This window comes from Spodoptera frugiperda, chromosome 29, assembly GCF_023101765.2.
Source record: "Spodoptera frugiperda isolate SF20-4 chromosome 29, AGI-APGP_CSIRO_Sfru_2.0, whole genome shotgun sequence".
Taxonomy (NCBI): Eukaryota; Metazoa; Arthropoda; class Insecta; order Lepidoptera; family Noctuidae; genus Spodoptera; species Spodoptera frugiperda.
The window spans coordinates 13,505,974-13,522,044 of record NC_064240.1 but is presented as its reverse complement, the minus strand read 5'-3'; the positions used below and the strand labels follow the sequence as shown (position 1 = coordinate 13,522,044).

The 16,071-nt window shown below is 38.3% G+C and overlaps 1 protein-coding gene across 2 annotated transcripts in view; it reads left to right on the top strand.

The window, feature by feature from the left end:
- LOC118268517 (EGFR adapter protein) overlaps nucleotides 1–14,570 on the top strand; it is a 108,485-nt gene extending 93,915 nt beyond the window's left edge. Inside the window, exons 6-11 of one of the 2 annotated variants that reach the window (XM_035583049.2) lie at nucleotides 9,039–9,127; nucleotides 9,732–9,950; nucleotides 10,044–10,223; nucleotides 11,023–11,164; nucleotides 11,274–11,441; nucleotides 11,612–14,570. In XM_035583049.2, coding sequence (XP_035438942.2) covers nucleotides 9,039–9,127; nucleotides 9,732–9,950; nucleotides 10,044–10,223; nucleotides 11,023–11,164; nucleotides 11,274–11,441; nucleotides 11,612–11,836 — 1,023 coding nt within the window. In that variant the 3' untranslated portion in view covers nucleotides 11,837–14,570. The remainder of the gene's footprint in view (nucleotides 1–9,038; nucleotides 9,128–9,731; nucleotides 9,951–10,043; nucleotides 10,224–11,022; nucleotides 11,165–11,273; nucleotides 11,442–11,611) is intronic. The other variant, XM_035583048.2, reaches the window with a different exon arrangement.
- Nucleotides 14,571–16,071: the final 1,501 nt, after the last annotated feature.

Genomic DNA, 16,071 nt, shown 5'->3' with positions numbered 1-16,071 from the left:
AAAAAATATACCATTCCTGAAATTATTACCTACAGAAAATTATAGTAATGGAGAATGGTTAGTTTTAATTTATATGGTGCTTTATGTTCAACTCACTCGTTAAGTATACGAGTGAGTTAAAGTGAGTGTGGTGCACACATAAACGTACGGAAGTGGTTCCGTTTGACGGTAGTTTGAGTAAGGATTTTAAACTGACATCAAAATGAAATGAACAATTTTATAGTACCTTGTACCGACGTACAGTGAGGCTGTCTCAATAAAATGACGATTTATTGCGTTTCCCGGACCGCTCTTAAATAACATTGTAAATATAAAACGTGTAACAAACACTTCTGTTTAGTATTTAAAGCTTCATTAAATTTATTTTCAGGAAATAGAAAATTTTCGGTATTTTACGTTTTAATAGACTTTGTTTATTATTATCCCAAAGTTGATCATTTCCACACCTGGGTATAGAGAGTGAAAGATCACAAAGTGCTCGTCAACCTGTGTGTGTGTATGTGTGTTTGTGCGTGTGTGCACTAGAATAAGTCGCGCAGTGGTAAGTTTAGTACAAACAGTGAAGTGAAACACTTTCTAACCGTGGAATTCCGTGGCCGGCCCGCGCTGCACGTCGCTGTCCCGATAATTAAATCCGGACTTGCCCCGTTCGCCGATACTGCCCTCTCGCACGCCAATCCGTACGACCCTGACTTCCCTCTCGCTCGCACTCGTCACCACTCACATAAACACATCTCACTTTCATCGAAAGTGACTTTCGGACGGCATTCCCATTATTACGAGTGTTTAAATTATAAAGGAACACGCTCCGACTTGTTTTTTGAAGTGTTTATTATTTACTTTGTTTTGTTTGATCATTGTTTTAAATTCAGTTTTACGCAGTTCAAACGGGGTGATACTTCAAAGTCCTTATCAATATTGGAACATACATTTCTGGTTTCTATGGGACCATTATCTAGATTTAAGTTCAATATAATATACTGTACACTTTTTACTCTTTACTGCCAACTTTCACGCACTCACATTTTTTACTTTTTACAAAGTTACACAATAGGCATTATGTAAGCGTCCCTTTAGGTATTGGAGGTGAGAGCACTATGTTCACGTGTAATAAAGGACAAACAAAACATGGCCGCGCGGCGCCCGGCGATATATCATTGTTCGAAGGCAGCCACACGTGGACGGCGCCTCTTCTAGCGATTCTATATCCTGCTGATACATGATCTCCTGGTACTAAACATCACACATCAGTGAACTCAAGACGGGATTCCGAAGCTAATCATAGCTCCTTACCCTGATACACAAACACCACACAATTCAAGTTGAATAAAGGAATGATACAATGAACAGTCTGTAGAGTACCTAAAGTGGACTTTAATCCATCAGACAGCTTATCGGTATAAAGTAATTAGGTCAAAATTATTAGGTACATCTTAATCCTACTATTTCTAGTAACGAGAGCTAAGTGTGTTCGAAATTAGTACAAGTAAGGCGTGGGACTAAGCGAAGAAGAAACATTTTATTTTCGACTTTATTACAAAACGATAAAGATGCAAATCTATTAAACCAGCAGTAGGTCTGTATATTCAATCAGCTTATATGTTAATTCCATATAAGAGAGTGGAGCCGGAGTTACTGCCGTGTGATGTATGAGGCAGTTCCACTGGATATTAGTATGTATGTGTAATGTGGGAAATTAATAAAGAATGTTAATGTCTCTATTCATTAATTCTCCACTCCATGATTTATGGCGAACGTTTATGATTCCAATTTAATATTTACGATAGCCATCTACTAGTATTTCGGTGGATTACAACCGTCCGGATAATCTGTTGATGCTTATTTAATGTTCATTAAGAATTTTATCGTTTATTTATTAGAAACGACAGATAATTGCTTGCTTTTACCTGCATTTTAAATTCTATCAGCTATGTCCACCAGATATTGGTGTATTCAATCAAACAATTCTTCACGCTTTATTTTGAGTTCAGTAACATTATTTTATTATGTTTAAAAAGTTAGTTTTGTTTCATGAGGATACTCAAATATTTTAATCAGTGACAATCCTCGCTGTCACTGGTGCCGCACCTCACGCGCCGCCCTGAGGGACGACAGTCAAATGGGATTCATCGTCCGTTAACACGATGATAGAAAGCGTGTGTCTGGCTGTGGCCTGGCAGTGTAGCCTGGCTGCCTGGCAATGTAGCAGTATGTGGCCTGGCTGGATGGTTGACACACGACTGCGCTAGGTATACGGTTCACTTGCTAAGATTACTCCCCTGTTATATAAGTGGTGTAGGTTATGAATGAGTATGTGAAATATAAAGTAATGTAGTTAGAAAAATTAGGGAGTATGTTGCTAATAACAACTTCATAGGAATCTATACTGGATAGTTTCTCTGAACAGCCGCAGTACACATTTTCGAAATCTAAAATTAATTATGATGGTCTAATGAAAAAAACATGAATTTCATGGAATCATAGCTTTGATATAATAAACTTGATTTATTAATTGTAGTATTAAAATATAAAGTTCCAAGTAATTGTCTCAGTGGCTATCAAACGTTTTTTTCTATGAAATGTTAATTAGAATAACGTTGTTAACAAAATAAAACCAGTCGTTTGCAAAAATTATAATAATATCCATTTATTAATTACTCCTATTTTCTGGAACAAATTATTATAATGAATAAATAATAAAATTGTCTCGTCTAGACTGTTCCAGAAACACCAGGCCTCCTCTGCTTTTGTGGGAAAACGTACAAACTTACATATACCATGTTACCCACTGAGTAGGTACGCATAAAAGTTTTGTAACAGCTATGTATACTTACGTAAACATACAACACTTACTTTGAGAAAAATCCCAATTGGGAAATCCCATTGTATGGCCAGAACATTGAACTTAGGATGTCGTGCTATGTACCTACAACGTACATTAGTAGAACAAGGCAGTGACAATAATTTATTGCCCCACAACTATTATAACCGGACATGCCCACAATTAAGATACGCACTTTTAAGGTTAAGCATTACAAAACGGCTGGTCACAGATAAGGCTCGGCTCTAATTTAATAAAAGCGTACAATGGCGTGTTTGTGTCCAATAATTAGTGAAAAAATCGAGCGCACATTATGCGCACAGCCGCTAGTCGCAAGACTCGGGACGCGGCGCACAACTGCGGCTACTCACGCGACTAATAAATATACGCGCAGATACACATCGCCCGCACCGCCGCTAATTGTAGCAAGCGACACAAACATTCAGCCTTCACTATACTCAAAAGTACCGTTTTATGATTTACTTTATGTAACTTCGGTCTATCAATAGAAAAATATAAAAAATACCTATTTAAAGGAAATATACATATTAACAGAAACACTGAACCAAAATTTCAAGAGCCAGGCACTAGCATGCCCTTCTCAAACAAAAGTTTAGTAAGCAGATCATTTCAATACGTCTTAGTCTGCCAGCTCCCTGCGGATAGTGCGGAGACAGCTCCGAGTCCACACACATGGAGTTAATCTAACTTTAGCAATAATGTGCGAATACATTACCTCCAGCATTAAATATGGAGCAAAATTTGAATTGAAAATGTTCCGCCACCAACACGATAACTCTCGCATTATTCACGTTCGGACCAAAACTATTACTTCCAGCTCTTTATGATTTAATGTTGGAAACTAAATTACATTCCAACTAGGGGTGGTAGAATAAAAGGCTAACGTTAGGGGAATCTAGAAATTAATTACCCCGTAATAAAACACTTAAAATATTGGGGCAAGTGAAATAAATTAAGTCGCGTACGGACGATAAAACAGGCATTATAAAGATAAAGAAATAATTGCTCCGAACAGTCGTTAATTGTGCGCTGATCGTAAAAATGCTAAAACTCAGCAACTGCCTGTTAGGGCTTGTCCACATTTAGGACACTTGCTCTGTTTTATAGCCCTTTAGAGTAATTGCAGGAACAAGCTGGTTTTAATGTAATCAGTGATGCAACATTAATCTTAGAAGAAGAAGGAAATTCTAAATACTTGTAGTACAAGTAAATAGTTAAAACGAAGCTTACACAAAACATACTGTTCGAAAATGAGGTTTATAAATAGTCATTCCTTTAAATAAGTAGGTAGACATTTGAACCAAAATGTGGCTCGGCATTGTAACAACGGGGCCAACATTGGCGTGACAAATATTGCAATTAACCTTCGCAGGCTCGCTGCAGACGAGCCACAGCGAGTTATTATTGTCTCAACATTACGCAAGCTTCGCGTGACTGCACGGCACTCGCCACTATCGTCTATCACAGGCCTTATTGCCAGATACAATTTCTTCAAATCCATATAAAGTGACATTGGGTAGGTTGCGCGAAACAAACAATGCTGAAAGACCTAACTTAGAAAGCTGGGGGTGACCTTGCAAAATGCTACCACTAATAATCTTTTGATGGAAATTTATACAATACAGAATACATTTTGATTTTAAATGATGTTTGCGATAGATATTCTAAAGTGAGCTTAGAAACAGTATCCCACGGTGAAATCTCTGGCGACAGACTTGATGATTAATGGACCTGTCACTAATAATAATCAAAACTGTAGCTCTGGGCCAGTCGACGTGATACGAAAACATTCAACAGCTGGCGAAGCAATCATAATTTGTATTCCCCCGCAAACCGCTAATGAAATAATAAGCGAGGGCTGATCTAATGTTATTGAGGTTCCACACATCGCTCGGCAGAGGGCGCGGCGGTGCGGGGCTTGTAATGTGATCGTCATACGTCCCGTTTATTGGTGTCCCGGTAAATATACTCGTACGGCTTATTTGTAATTATAGTTTGTTCTGAGGGGCGCCGTCGTGAGGGCTGTGCTGCTTCATACAGATTGTAGTTCGTGGAGTACATTAATATAAATTAGGAAATTATTATTAAAGTGATATAAGTGGTTTCTTCCTCTCAGTTAAGTTAGATACGGTAATGAAAAATGACACGTATGGTGAAAACTGACAACGAATTTTATGAATACATAAAAATACGTGTCTTGTATATTTTGTTTTTAGTTCTCATCCCGAAGTCCTTTTTCTGTGGCATTAACTGAAAGTTGTATAATCCAAGCGTTTAAAGCCAATATTTTCACCGTACTAAACGTGTCGGATCCGCCTCCGCGAGGCGGCGGCACGTGGCGCCTGCATTCCTATTTGATTCGCTCATAAACCGCGTCCACACGACGTGTTGCTCACATCCTCCACTAAACTTTTACGTGAGAACATTTGCCGAAGTGCACGCCGCGCGCCGCCGCCATACTTCGCTACTATCGGCTGAATATTTCATACACACGTGTACTATCACCACTCACACACACACACACATACATAGTATTAAACTTTAAACCAAGCTCTGCCTCTATTCGTTTGTCTTGTTCGATTAACATTCTTCTCGTTTATTGAAAATAGAATCTTCCCACGCTATAATAAGGATTAGTTTCTCAATTTACTCTAACGAGATAACGAAGTGTTTGTTAGTTTTGTATTTCCTGAAGATATCGGAAAGAAATTGATATGTAAAGTGGGAGCTACTCGAGCATGTTGTGAATAAGCAATGAGTTGGCGAATGTAAGATATTGCCGAGATGTGGTCAGTACGGAGAGGATCCTGAATGACCTGAATAAGAACACGGCTGTAGGATGTAAAACTTCAAGTCAGAATTGTAATATTTTTTAAACCTTTACATAAGTACGTGATGTAAATGTAGTGATGATGATGACCTCTTCGTCCACTTCCTGATGCAGACGGCTGTCTAGCATACGCCCGAAAATGGTTAGCAAAGTTTAGTTCACGTCATGAATTAATGTAGCAATATCGTAGACGGCGTAGGTAGAAATAAATGCGACGTACAACTTGGTAAAGGTTGCTCTGATATTACTAAGTTAGCTTTCCATCCTCTTTACCAACATTCGTGGTTTACCTGATCTGTGACCTGTGTGTGGTTGGTGTACTGTACACTGTACACGATGTGTGTGTATGTGTGTGTGTGTGTGTGTCCCTGCGGGCCGGTGTTGGTCTGTTCTAGTTGGGTGGCCTGCCGTGCTGCCCAGCCGCTAGTGTTTGTACTCTGTCGTTCAAACTGGGTCAGTGTGACTTCTCCTGTATTCCCTGGAGCATTGTTTGTTTAAATCGTTCCCGTCACTCTCTTAATTAGAGACTAAATAATGGTTGTGTCTTTTTGTAACGACAACAAGCCAATAGATAACATGTTTTAAAAATAAGTTAAAGATTTTGGCCTAAATCTTGTCTTTAGCTACAAATGAAATAAGTACAGGACCAGTAACAAGGGCTCGTATTTTGTATTAGCATAAATCTTGGAAGCTGTTGACCTCTCCTCATTTAATGACTCTCGGAAGGAGGCTCCGAGTTACAGCGAGCTCTATAAACCCTCTACATTAAACTATTATGTTCAACCTGCGCTTCGGAACAAATCCTTGTAGAATTAACCAACTTTAGTACCGTTCCGTCTAGACATGTGTGTATCTATCTACTGGCTATACCTACAATTGTTAGGTCACATATTATGAGCAAGGTTCCCACTGTATTCATTAATATTTCTTGGTACTTTCTTCGGCCTAAGTTCATAAGCCAATTTATTTCAAAAAACTTTAGTTTTTAGATGGTTTTCAGAACCTAAGACAAAGGAAGATACAACAGTAACAGTAGTAAAGATATTATAAATTAATTAATCTAGTACAATAATGTCAACTTGTTGAGCTCGCAGTACAGTCGGCGGCTAATTGAATCAATTGTGATTTAATGCCATTTTACACTTAATTGTTTGATCACTAAATTGCAGTTCACATCAGTTATTTGCTAAAAAATATTTGTAAATAGTATTCACATCGAGTGAAACAGATCTGTATCTTATTAACAAATACCTTCACGAATTAATGAATTATCTAAATACCTATGTGTAGTAGTGGGGTACTTTGACATAAATACTAGATACAAAGTAGTTCGAACAAATAAACAAATACCGTCTAATAAACACAATTTACAGTTTGGAGACGTTTAGCTTGACATGTGAGCATTAACGGATATTGGATTGAAAATATTGTGGCTATTTGTGGCGGCGGCGGCGGCAGGATGCGTGGCGTCACGAACAAACATCACGCTATTAACATTCCCGGCGAGGCACATATCTCAGGAATGTCCACTGTTTACCTGTTTACTACTGAACCACTACTGCACATGTGAGCTATTGCTAATCACCGGTGCACGCTTATTGTGCTACTCAGTGTAACGGCTGAAATTAATTACCGATTTTTATGCAAAATCTCTGGATGTATGTTGAATTTTAACAAAAAAAAAAAAACATTCAAAGATTTTGAATTGACATCGGTTATTCATTTTGGCCATAAGACACATCGTTAAATAATTCTATTTGTCGTACAAAGAGGTGTTAGTGTTAAGTGCAGTGTTTCAAAAGTTAAGTGCAGTTAAAATCAAAATCACTGTTCATGTTCGCTTTAATCTTTGTAAGGAAGGTAAATAAAGATTTGAAGTAACTTTTAAAACCATATAAATGATTATAGATAGGATTTACCTTAGGAGAGTGGCTCTATTGTTTTATTGATTAATGTGGAGGTTAATGGTGAGTCCTTAGTCTTTCGTTATCGGCGCGTTGGTACTCACTGTAGGTACTAGTTATTGAATAAAAGCTCGGAACGCATTCAGAGTAATTACATGCCGGTAATGGAGCACTATGATGTAATGGGGGCCTGATAACCGACCACTGTGAGCCATTACTTCCAACAGTCATTGAGTCATGAGCTATGGCTGCGGTTATTTTTGTAGATAGTCTTCTAACTGTACTAGTGAAAACATTGGGGATTGATTTAACATTCCTAAATGTTTTCTCATTTTGGTTGAATAATATTAAGGCTACATATTATGTTGTTAAAAAATCTCATAATTCAGTTTAGAAAATAATGTTGACTTAAATTTATATCATCGTATCTACAAAAACCAAAATTATTAAATGTCTCTGAGTGCGACTCAGAGACATTTAATAATTACTTAAACTATTTCTTAGCGGCGAATTTATTCCGAGAAAAAATGCTATGGACTAGGTCATTAAATGATTCTGAGTACGGTGGCAGGAGTATTATGCAATAATGGGCAACGGTAAAATATAATAATGAAGCTAAACTATTTGTGCCTGCTTAAATATTATTTCATAAAATATCAAACATACTTCACGTGGAATGTGGCTCAATAGAGTAGTTACTCGTATTTTAATCAAGTTTCAAGATTCGAATTCCCATAGAGCATTGTACCAAGTTGTTATCATTGGACAACTGGGCGTCCTTCAAGACACGGCCTTTCGAGGCTGCCAGCATTATAAGATAGTATCTAAACCTTTAATAATAACACACAATTTACTAGATTGCTCTAGAATTGGCATTCCGAAGTAAATGATTGCACGCTACCTTATAATAAATAGATTATAATTCACAATATTGGCAAAACTGGATTAGAACGTTTAAACTATACAAGTGGTGCCATATAAATTATTGCTATCGTTGTAAACGCCACCTGTGTGACAAATAGCTTCGACAATGCACTACTAAACTTGTAGTAAGTTATCATACAGCCGCAATAAGTTAGATGTGGTTCTCTCTAGACGTACTAATTGATCGTTAATTCCTCTAAGTGGCACCACTTTAGCTTAACTTAACTTTTCTTAAGTTGAACAATAATGAGAACTTGATGTTGGAGAATGTATTTCTTTCCTTACCTTTAGAAACCAGTGTATGGCAATAGGCTTACCACCAATTACATGGGACTTATAACACAAATGGTGAAAAGTGGGTGTACATTGTATAGCGGCATTACATTGCTGTAATGTGCACCTCTGCCTACCCCTTCGGGGATAAAAGGCGTGACGTTGTCGTCGTGTCGACCTTTAGAAACTTGGGATCGGTATACTCACGTAATATGTGTATCTTTGAGTTTATTAATCTTTACGCTTTGTATTCTGTTGGTTGCAGAGTAAGGAGCTAAGCGGGAGCGACTGCGGCATGGGAGTCCGCGCGCCAGACACGCTGCCCGGCCTCACGCACCACTTCTGTAGCGACAGGTACCACGCGTGGCTTCTTTAAACTTTATCTATGCTCTTAAAAATATTAAGGATATTCATGAAAATTAGTAATACATGGACAAAATACACAAAGGTTTATAACAAACAAAACAAAATAGACAAACTATAAATAATACAAACCCATATAGTATCAATATGGTTCATAAACTTTGAGCTATATGTTTGGACTATTTTTTATTATTTTTCCTAAAAACTTATCAATTTGAAATATTTATGACTGAATTCGGAGTCCAGGCACATTCGACCTGAATTCTAAATTGGTATTGCAGTAAAATATTTTACGAGCTGGTGCAGTACAGGTTGGGCTAAAGAGTGTGTGAAAATATATGAAATGCACGTACATGATGCATGCTCTGTTAACGTTGCTGCAATCTCGCAATTGGATCATTTTGTTTACCTCATAATAGCTAGGTGGTGTGTGGAACTAACAATAGCTAGCGTCTACTATAGTTATTTAGAACCTATAGTAACTGTAACTAGCAAACACTGTGAAACTTGACTTTGTTATGCATGAGCCTTAGACATATTGGGTGACGAAGTCATTGAAGTTTACATCTAAATGGCCACTATATAAAATTTGCAGGTCCCCAGCGAAATGCAACATAATGGGAGTATCGAAGCTAGTGAACGAGCCGAGCCCGAGCAGCTCGGAGGAGTCCAACTCCCCGACGGAGCTGAACTGCTACCGGCGGCTGGGCGAGCGCCCGCCGCTCATGAAGCGCCTGGCCATGGGGCTCAGCGGGGCGCTGCTGCAGCCCTCCGACGATGACTCCACGCCACTCGTCGCAGACACGCCTACCACGTATGTTTTACAACTGGATGTTACCACTCATTCATTATTTTCACTTATTAATATTGGGGTCTTACACGTATTCTTCATATCCAAATGTTGCAGGCCCACAAATCTGCCACTATGCATGAACGGTGGGTACATCAACGAAGCGTCGGAGGCGGAGGCTCGCACGCGGGAGAGCAACCGCGAGCCCCCCGCCGTGCCGGCCGCGCCGCGCCGCACCGAGCTGATGGCGCACGACCTGGACGTCGACTTCAGGAGGTGCAACAATATCAAAAATAGGTACTTCACTCATTATTTTTCTTTATTATTCTTCTGTAGGTTCTTTTATTTCAATCGATCTCTCCTGTTTTGCGACGTGATTTTCAATCTTTCTTTAGTTAGTCAATGTTAATTCCCGTTATGTTCTCTATTGCACCTCGCTGCTCCTACACGTAACGTATATTCAACAAGCGTGTACGTCACTTTACGAGCAAATCTTATGTTCGTGTGAATAAAGTTTGAATGAAGCCCAAGTTTTACGTTCCGACTTAAATATAAAACGGTATTTAAATTAATAGTCCGACATAAATTTTCAATTGACACCTCGGTCCAGAACTTTTGAATTGCACAAAAGACTTGAAAAATCTATTTCTCGGCTTTAAAGTACACCCAGGACGGGCTCCGGCGCGCCGGGACCATTCTATTTACTTTTTTGATTTAAAAAAGTTCTATATTAAATTACCGCGATGATAGCGGCTTAATGGAAACTGGGTCACGAGTTTTTATTCTTGTGAATGCTCTCAGCAATATTTTATTTTAAACCTTTTAAGCTTAAACAGCAGAGTAATGACGGCTGAACTTTTGTTCGATGAACATTGTAAACACGTATTTGTTGAAATTAAGTTTAACGACACTTCGGACTTGTTTTACTGACGGAGATTACTTTCAGTTACACTCTATATTTAGATCCATTTGTACGTTTGAAGGTGCTTTTCATTTGTACTTTCATACTATGGTAACATCTGTCTTATGACATTGATCTTTTATTTTAGTCGTAATTATTGCGATTTATTTAGATATATTCCTCCATGTGTTGCAGTGAGTCGGCGGCGTGTAGTCGCACGACGTCGTCGTCGTCTGGCGCGTCGTCGTGCGGCGGCGTGCCGGCCAACAACAACGTGCCGCGCGCCGAGCCAGAGCTGCGCCAGGCACCCTGGTTCCAACATGGCATACCACGAGAGGTCATTATTCAGTCTTCTTAGGTTTACTTGAAATGGCGGTTGATTAGGGAACTATATACAGTAACATGTTCCAGCAGTGAGGTTGAACTGTCTCCCGTTGCCGTTACAGATAGCCCTGGAAGTGCTGAGTTCGCAGCCGGTGGGCGCGTTCCTGGTGCGCGGCAGTACGACGCAGGCTGGCTGCTTCGCGCTGTCCGTGCGCGTGCCGCGGGACTTCACGCCCGCAGGCATCGCGCACTACCTCATACTGCGCACGCCTAAAGGATATAAAATCAAGGTGACGTTTTGACACAGTTAATCATGAAGATCAACTGTCATTGCAGAATGCTGGATAGATAATCTTCTTGTTATCTAGGCAGCCATATGGAACAACTCATTTTCATCCTGCGACATTGACGTCAGTCTCTTGATATTGCAATGTGCTGATGTAGACGGCGTATATTGCAGGGCTTCACGAAGGAGTTCACGTCCCTGTCTGCGCTGGTGACGCACCACAGCGTGATGCCGGAGCTGCTGCCGGTCCCGCTGCGAGTGTCGCGCGCGGCCCGGCCCGCGCCGCGCCGCGACCACGCCGACCTGGACGCGCTGGCCCGCGCGCACCGCGCCGAGCGCCGCGACAACCACACCGCGCCGCACCCACACCACCACTTCCTCGCACAGCTCGACGTCTAGCTCCGCGTCGCACACTGTGACGTCACGTCACAACACACGTCACCTTATTTCCATTTTTAGTCAAACGAAGTTTGGAATGAATACAAGCGAAAGGTGTGATCAGCCAACTGATGCGTGTACAAAAATTCTTAGATAGTCAGGAATTCTATAAACGTAACTTGTAGAGTAACTTGAAGAGAGTTATTAACTTCTCACAAATACTAAGCCATTGCACCTAAATAAAAAAGTACCTTTACGTTATAGTGCTGACCACAGAAAAGAGAAATATTATCTTTTGTCAGGTTCTGCGCTGACTACCTACAAATGTTTGTACATTCATGAATATCCAGAACAAATTAGAAAATAAATACTCATGTATGTTTGTTGGGAATATCATGTTTGCTGTTATAGTCACTAAGATAGAACGTAATAATATAACATAATAATTTGATTTGCGAAAGGATAGTTTCAAGATTGCCATTGTTTGATTCTTGATCAATATTTAGAATATACAAAGTAATATCACTCATCAATTGAATAATGTTATCGATACTTGAATTAAAACCATAGAAAGAACAATAAAACGCACATATATTTATAACAATACATAATACTTACTAAATCACTATTTACTCACTTCGATGAAACGTTACAATAATGATTATCTTCGCATTAAAACTAATTATTCACTGTTATACAAAACATAATAAATATGAAAAAATATAAGATTTCTATATAATGATAATGAAAGAAGAATATTATCTAAAATAGTCAAGTTTAGGGAGTCATTAAATTATTGTATGTTGTCTAGTAACTGTTGGTAAGTTCTCTTTGTAAGAATATTGTGATAAATATCATACTTAGGGTGTGTACGCAAATGTAAAAAATATATTTGTAAAGATATAATGTGTATATGGATTGTAATTATTAGGAGATTCGTGTCATAATCATAGTTTGTATGATAGCTATAGTGGGGGGACGCGTGTAGTCGGGCTTTGGCAACGGTACGCCTGTTTCAGTTGCACGAAGGTAATATCGGCAATGTATTTAATGTTAACTGTCTTAGTTTGTCACGTAATCACATGATTGATGTACTTGCAAAGGATATACGTTAAGTCCTTTATTGCAATATTCAATATATCCTCTGTCAATGTATACTAGATGCGGAGCCTGAATAACTATCATGATAAAGAAAAAGTTAAAGTCTTCTTAAGATATAATTCATTCACGGTACGTGTAGTATTTGAAACAGGAGTATCGTTGAGTTTGAACTAGTTTGCGCTTAAATTGTTTAATTACATTGTGTAGGTATGTTCTAGTCGAATGATGTACAGCAGCGCGAGCACGGATTATACCACACACTTGTTATTTGTAGATACTCCACGGGTCCACGGCGCGTGGTGTGTAATGTGTATGTTTTACAGTCAAGTTATGCTCTGTTGTCGACATGTCAGACCTGCTTGGTAGTTTTGTAGTCCCATATTGAGAGCAACTCTTAATACCTAGATAAAAGCATTATCTTTTTCATAATTATGTCTAATAGGTAATATAACTGTTTAATAAAAAATATTATTAAAGATCTCATAATTATGAGCTCTAGTATAGCTCGAAATTAGTTGGGGATCCTTGAATAGTTTCGAGCTTGTTTGCCAGTGAACCCTAAATATTATTTACCTTTGCCTTTATTAATTCTATATAGTTACACGAAAATTAAGGTAAAACAAATATCTGGTGTGTCGACAACCGTGAAACTTTTACAAGAATAGAGTAAACATCGGAGCACGGCGACAGTGTCGCCATCTCTCGGTGTAAGTTGTAAACAAGTTGCCTTTTAGCGAGTACCTACACTGCGGCTTCGCGTGTGTGACGCACAGACACACAGACTGAGGATAAGATTCAAGAATGTTATTAAAGAAACACGTAACACAAATAAATCCCTTACGTTTAGAAATGTTGTTGATTCTCTTTTGCAAAGAATACTAAACCATGTTGTTATTTAGTCAGTGGTCTGTGTGTCTGTCCGTCACACAAAATGTTGTTTGTTATACACTGCCTTAGTACGGATCGTTTGTATAAACGTAACGATATCAGTAGCTTAGTCTGTTGATGTTTACTGTGACTTGCCATCGCAATTACTACCTTATTGTTAGGACATTAGCACTTGACAGTTTTAATATGGCAACTGGTAGAACTATTGATCTGTACTTGAAATGCTTTAAAACCTTCATTAAAGACCTATTTACTTTATCGTATCTGAAGCTAGATATCTGAGCCCTTTTAGCAACCATTTGTATTTGAAAAAAAAATAGCATCCTTATATACTTGTCTTAAATCCGAGTTTGTTGGTCTATTAATACTTATTTCACCTTGAAGCAAATTTCAGACTTTTGTTTCATACTGATGCATTGCAATGCATCCGTGATAAAAGAACAACTATCTGTAATACGTTAATTATGCAAAAATATACTTTATGTTCCATAAAAGTATTCAGTGCTTAAAACTCATATTAGTATACATATACAGCGATAGTATATAATGTGCTCATATCACGGCTCGTAGCAACACGTTTACTCTCGACAATTTTCTAGATCATCTTCTATTTCACTTTCACACTCTTGACACCAGATGTCGCCATGTGAAACGTCAGTTTTGTACCTAATAAGCGAACTTTATCCACCTTTACAAGTGTAGTTGACTACATCAGTGAAACTAATAATTTATTTACGTATAAATTAAATAAATATCAAGAATATTACATGCTGTTGTTTTATTTAACATACAATAATACATACATACCATAATAGATTTACAATATGATCAGATAAAACAGGGGTTTAGAAATTTTAATTATATTGAATCAAGGAAATACTTCTTTTCACCAGTAAAATATACCAGAAACGCCACCTAGCAACTGATACATGTACTCAAAATGCGCCATCTGTCGTCAACCTATGGAAGTAGCTAAGTTTCAAGTTTTGTAGCATTCTCTTCAGGTTCAGGAGCTTTGCTTATTGCGTCCATATTACAGGCTGTTATCCAAAAACTGTTTAGTGTTGGGCGTTGCGTGTAGATGTCATCAGTGTGCTACGCTACTTGGGTACATAACAAGTAATGTTATAGTTTTGAAACTCTAATAAGTATACTATTACTTTATAAACCTCATCTTACCTTCGTTGTTTAGTAGGTATTTAATCACAGTTAAAGTAATTGAAGTACAGTTTTAGTTTTGTGTTAATTTTTTTTTTTTTTGAGAGGGTAATATCATCTGCTTATTTTTCCCACCTTGAGCGAGGCAAGAGGGAGTGTCAGACTCTTACTGAATAAAAACCACCCCGTGCCTACTCCTGATCTTCGAGATGGAGCCCCGGTAACCCGTTAGGTATCAGCATCTCCAGGTGTATTAATTAACGTTGGACACAAAGAACTAAGAATTGAGACAATATACTTAGAAGATATTTAGAATACATTGAATTCGTAAAATATTATTTAACTCTGCACCTAAATGTGGTTCTTTTAAAAATGTGTCTAGGTTTGTCTAGGTACAAGTAATATACACTAACAGATCCTGCTTTATTGCGTCTATGTGGACAATGCATTACTTCCAATAAAGCAGCTAGACCAGTACACTGCTACTGCAGCCGCTGCGCCCGACTCGTACACGTCTAAACGATGTAAAATGTGAAACAAGTGGACGTTATGGGAGTTTGATACTTATGTTCAACTGTAGAAAGTAGTATTAGTGACTATAATAGGCTGTATTTGTTTATCTTGAATAAGTTGGTGCTGTTCTTTTTATTATGATAATAACTTTGTAGTCTCACCAATTGGTTCAGAAGATTTATATTTCACCGAAAACCCAATGTCATCGCGCTCTTCAAAATTTAGGCAGTTTTGTTGCATTTACATAATAGTGTGAGGGGGAAATGTCTACATAATTCATAAAAGAGTGTTTTGGAGGTTTTCAATTGCTTTCGGATGATGTCATCTTAGAGAGAGCGGTAATGACATTTTTGAGCTATACTATAGCTCTGTTCAATGCTAAGGTAAAATGTAGCATTATTCATATGCTGCGCAGTGTGTGGTGTACCGTAGCGTGGCGTAGTGTAGCGTAGAGTAGCTTAGTGTCATGCTGTGTTGAGTAATGTAGTGTACGTTTATAGGATAACAAACTGACGACAAATAAGAATAAAAACTCTTATTCAGCCCTGAGATGGTTTTAAATCATACCACGAACTTACAAATTAACTTTTAGCCTC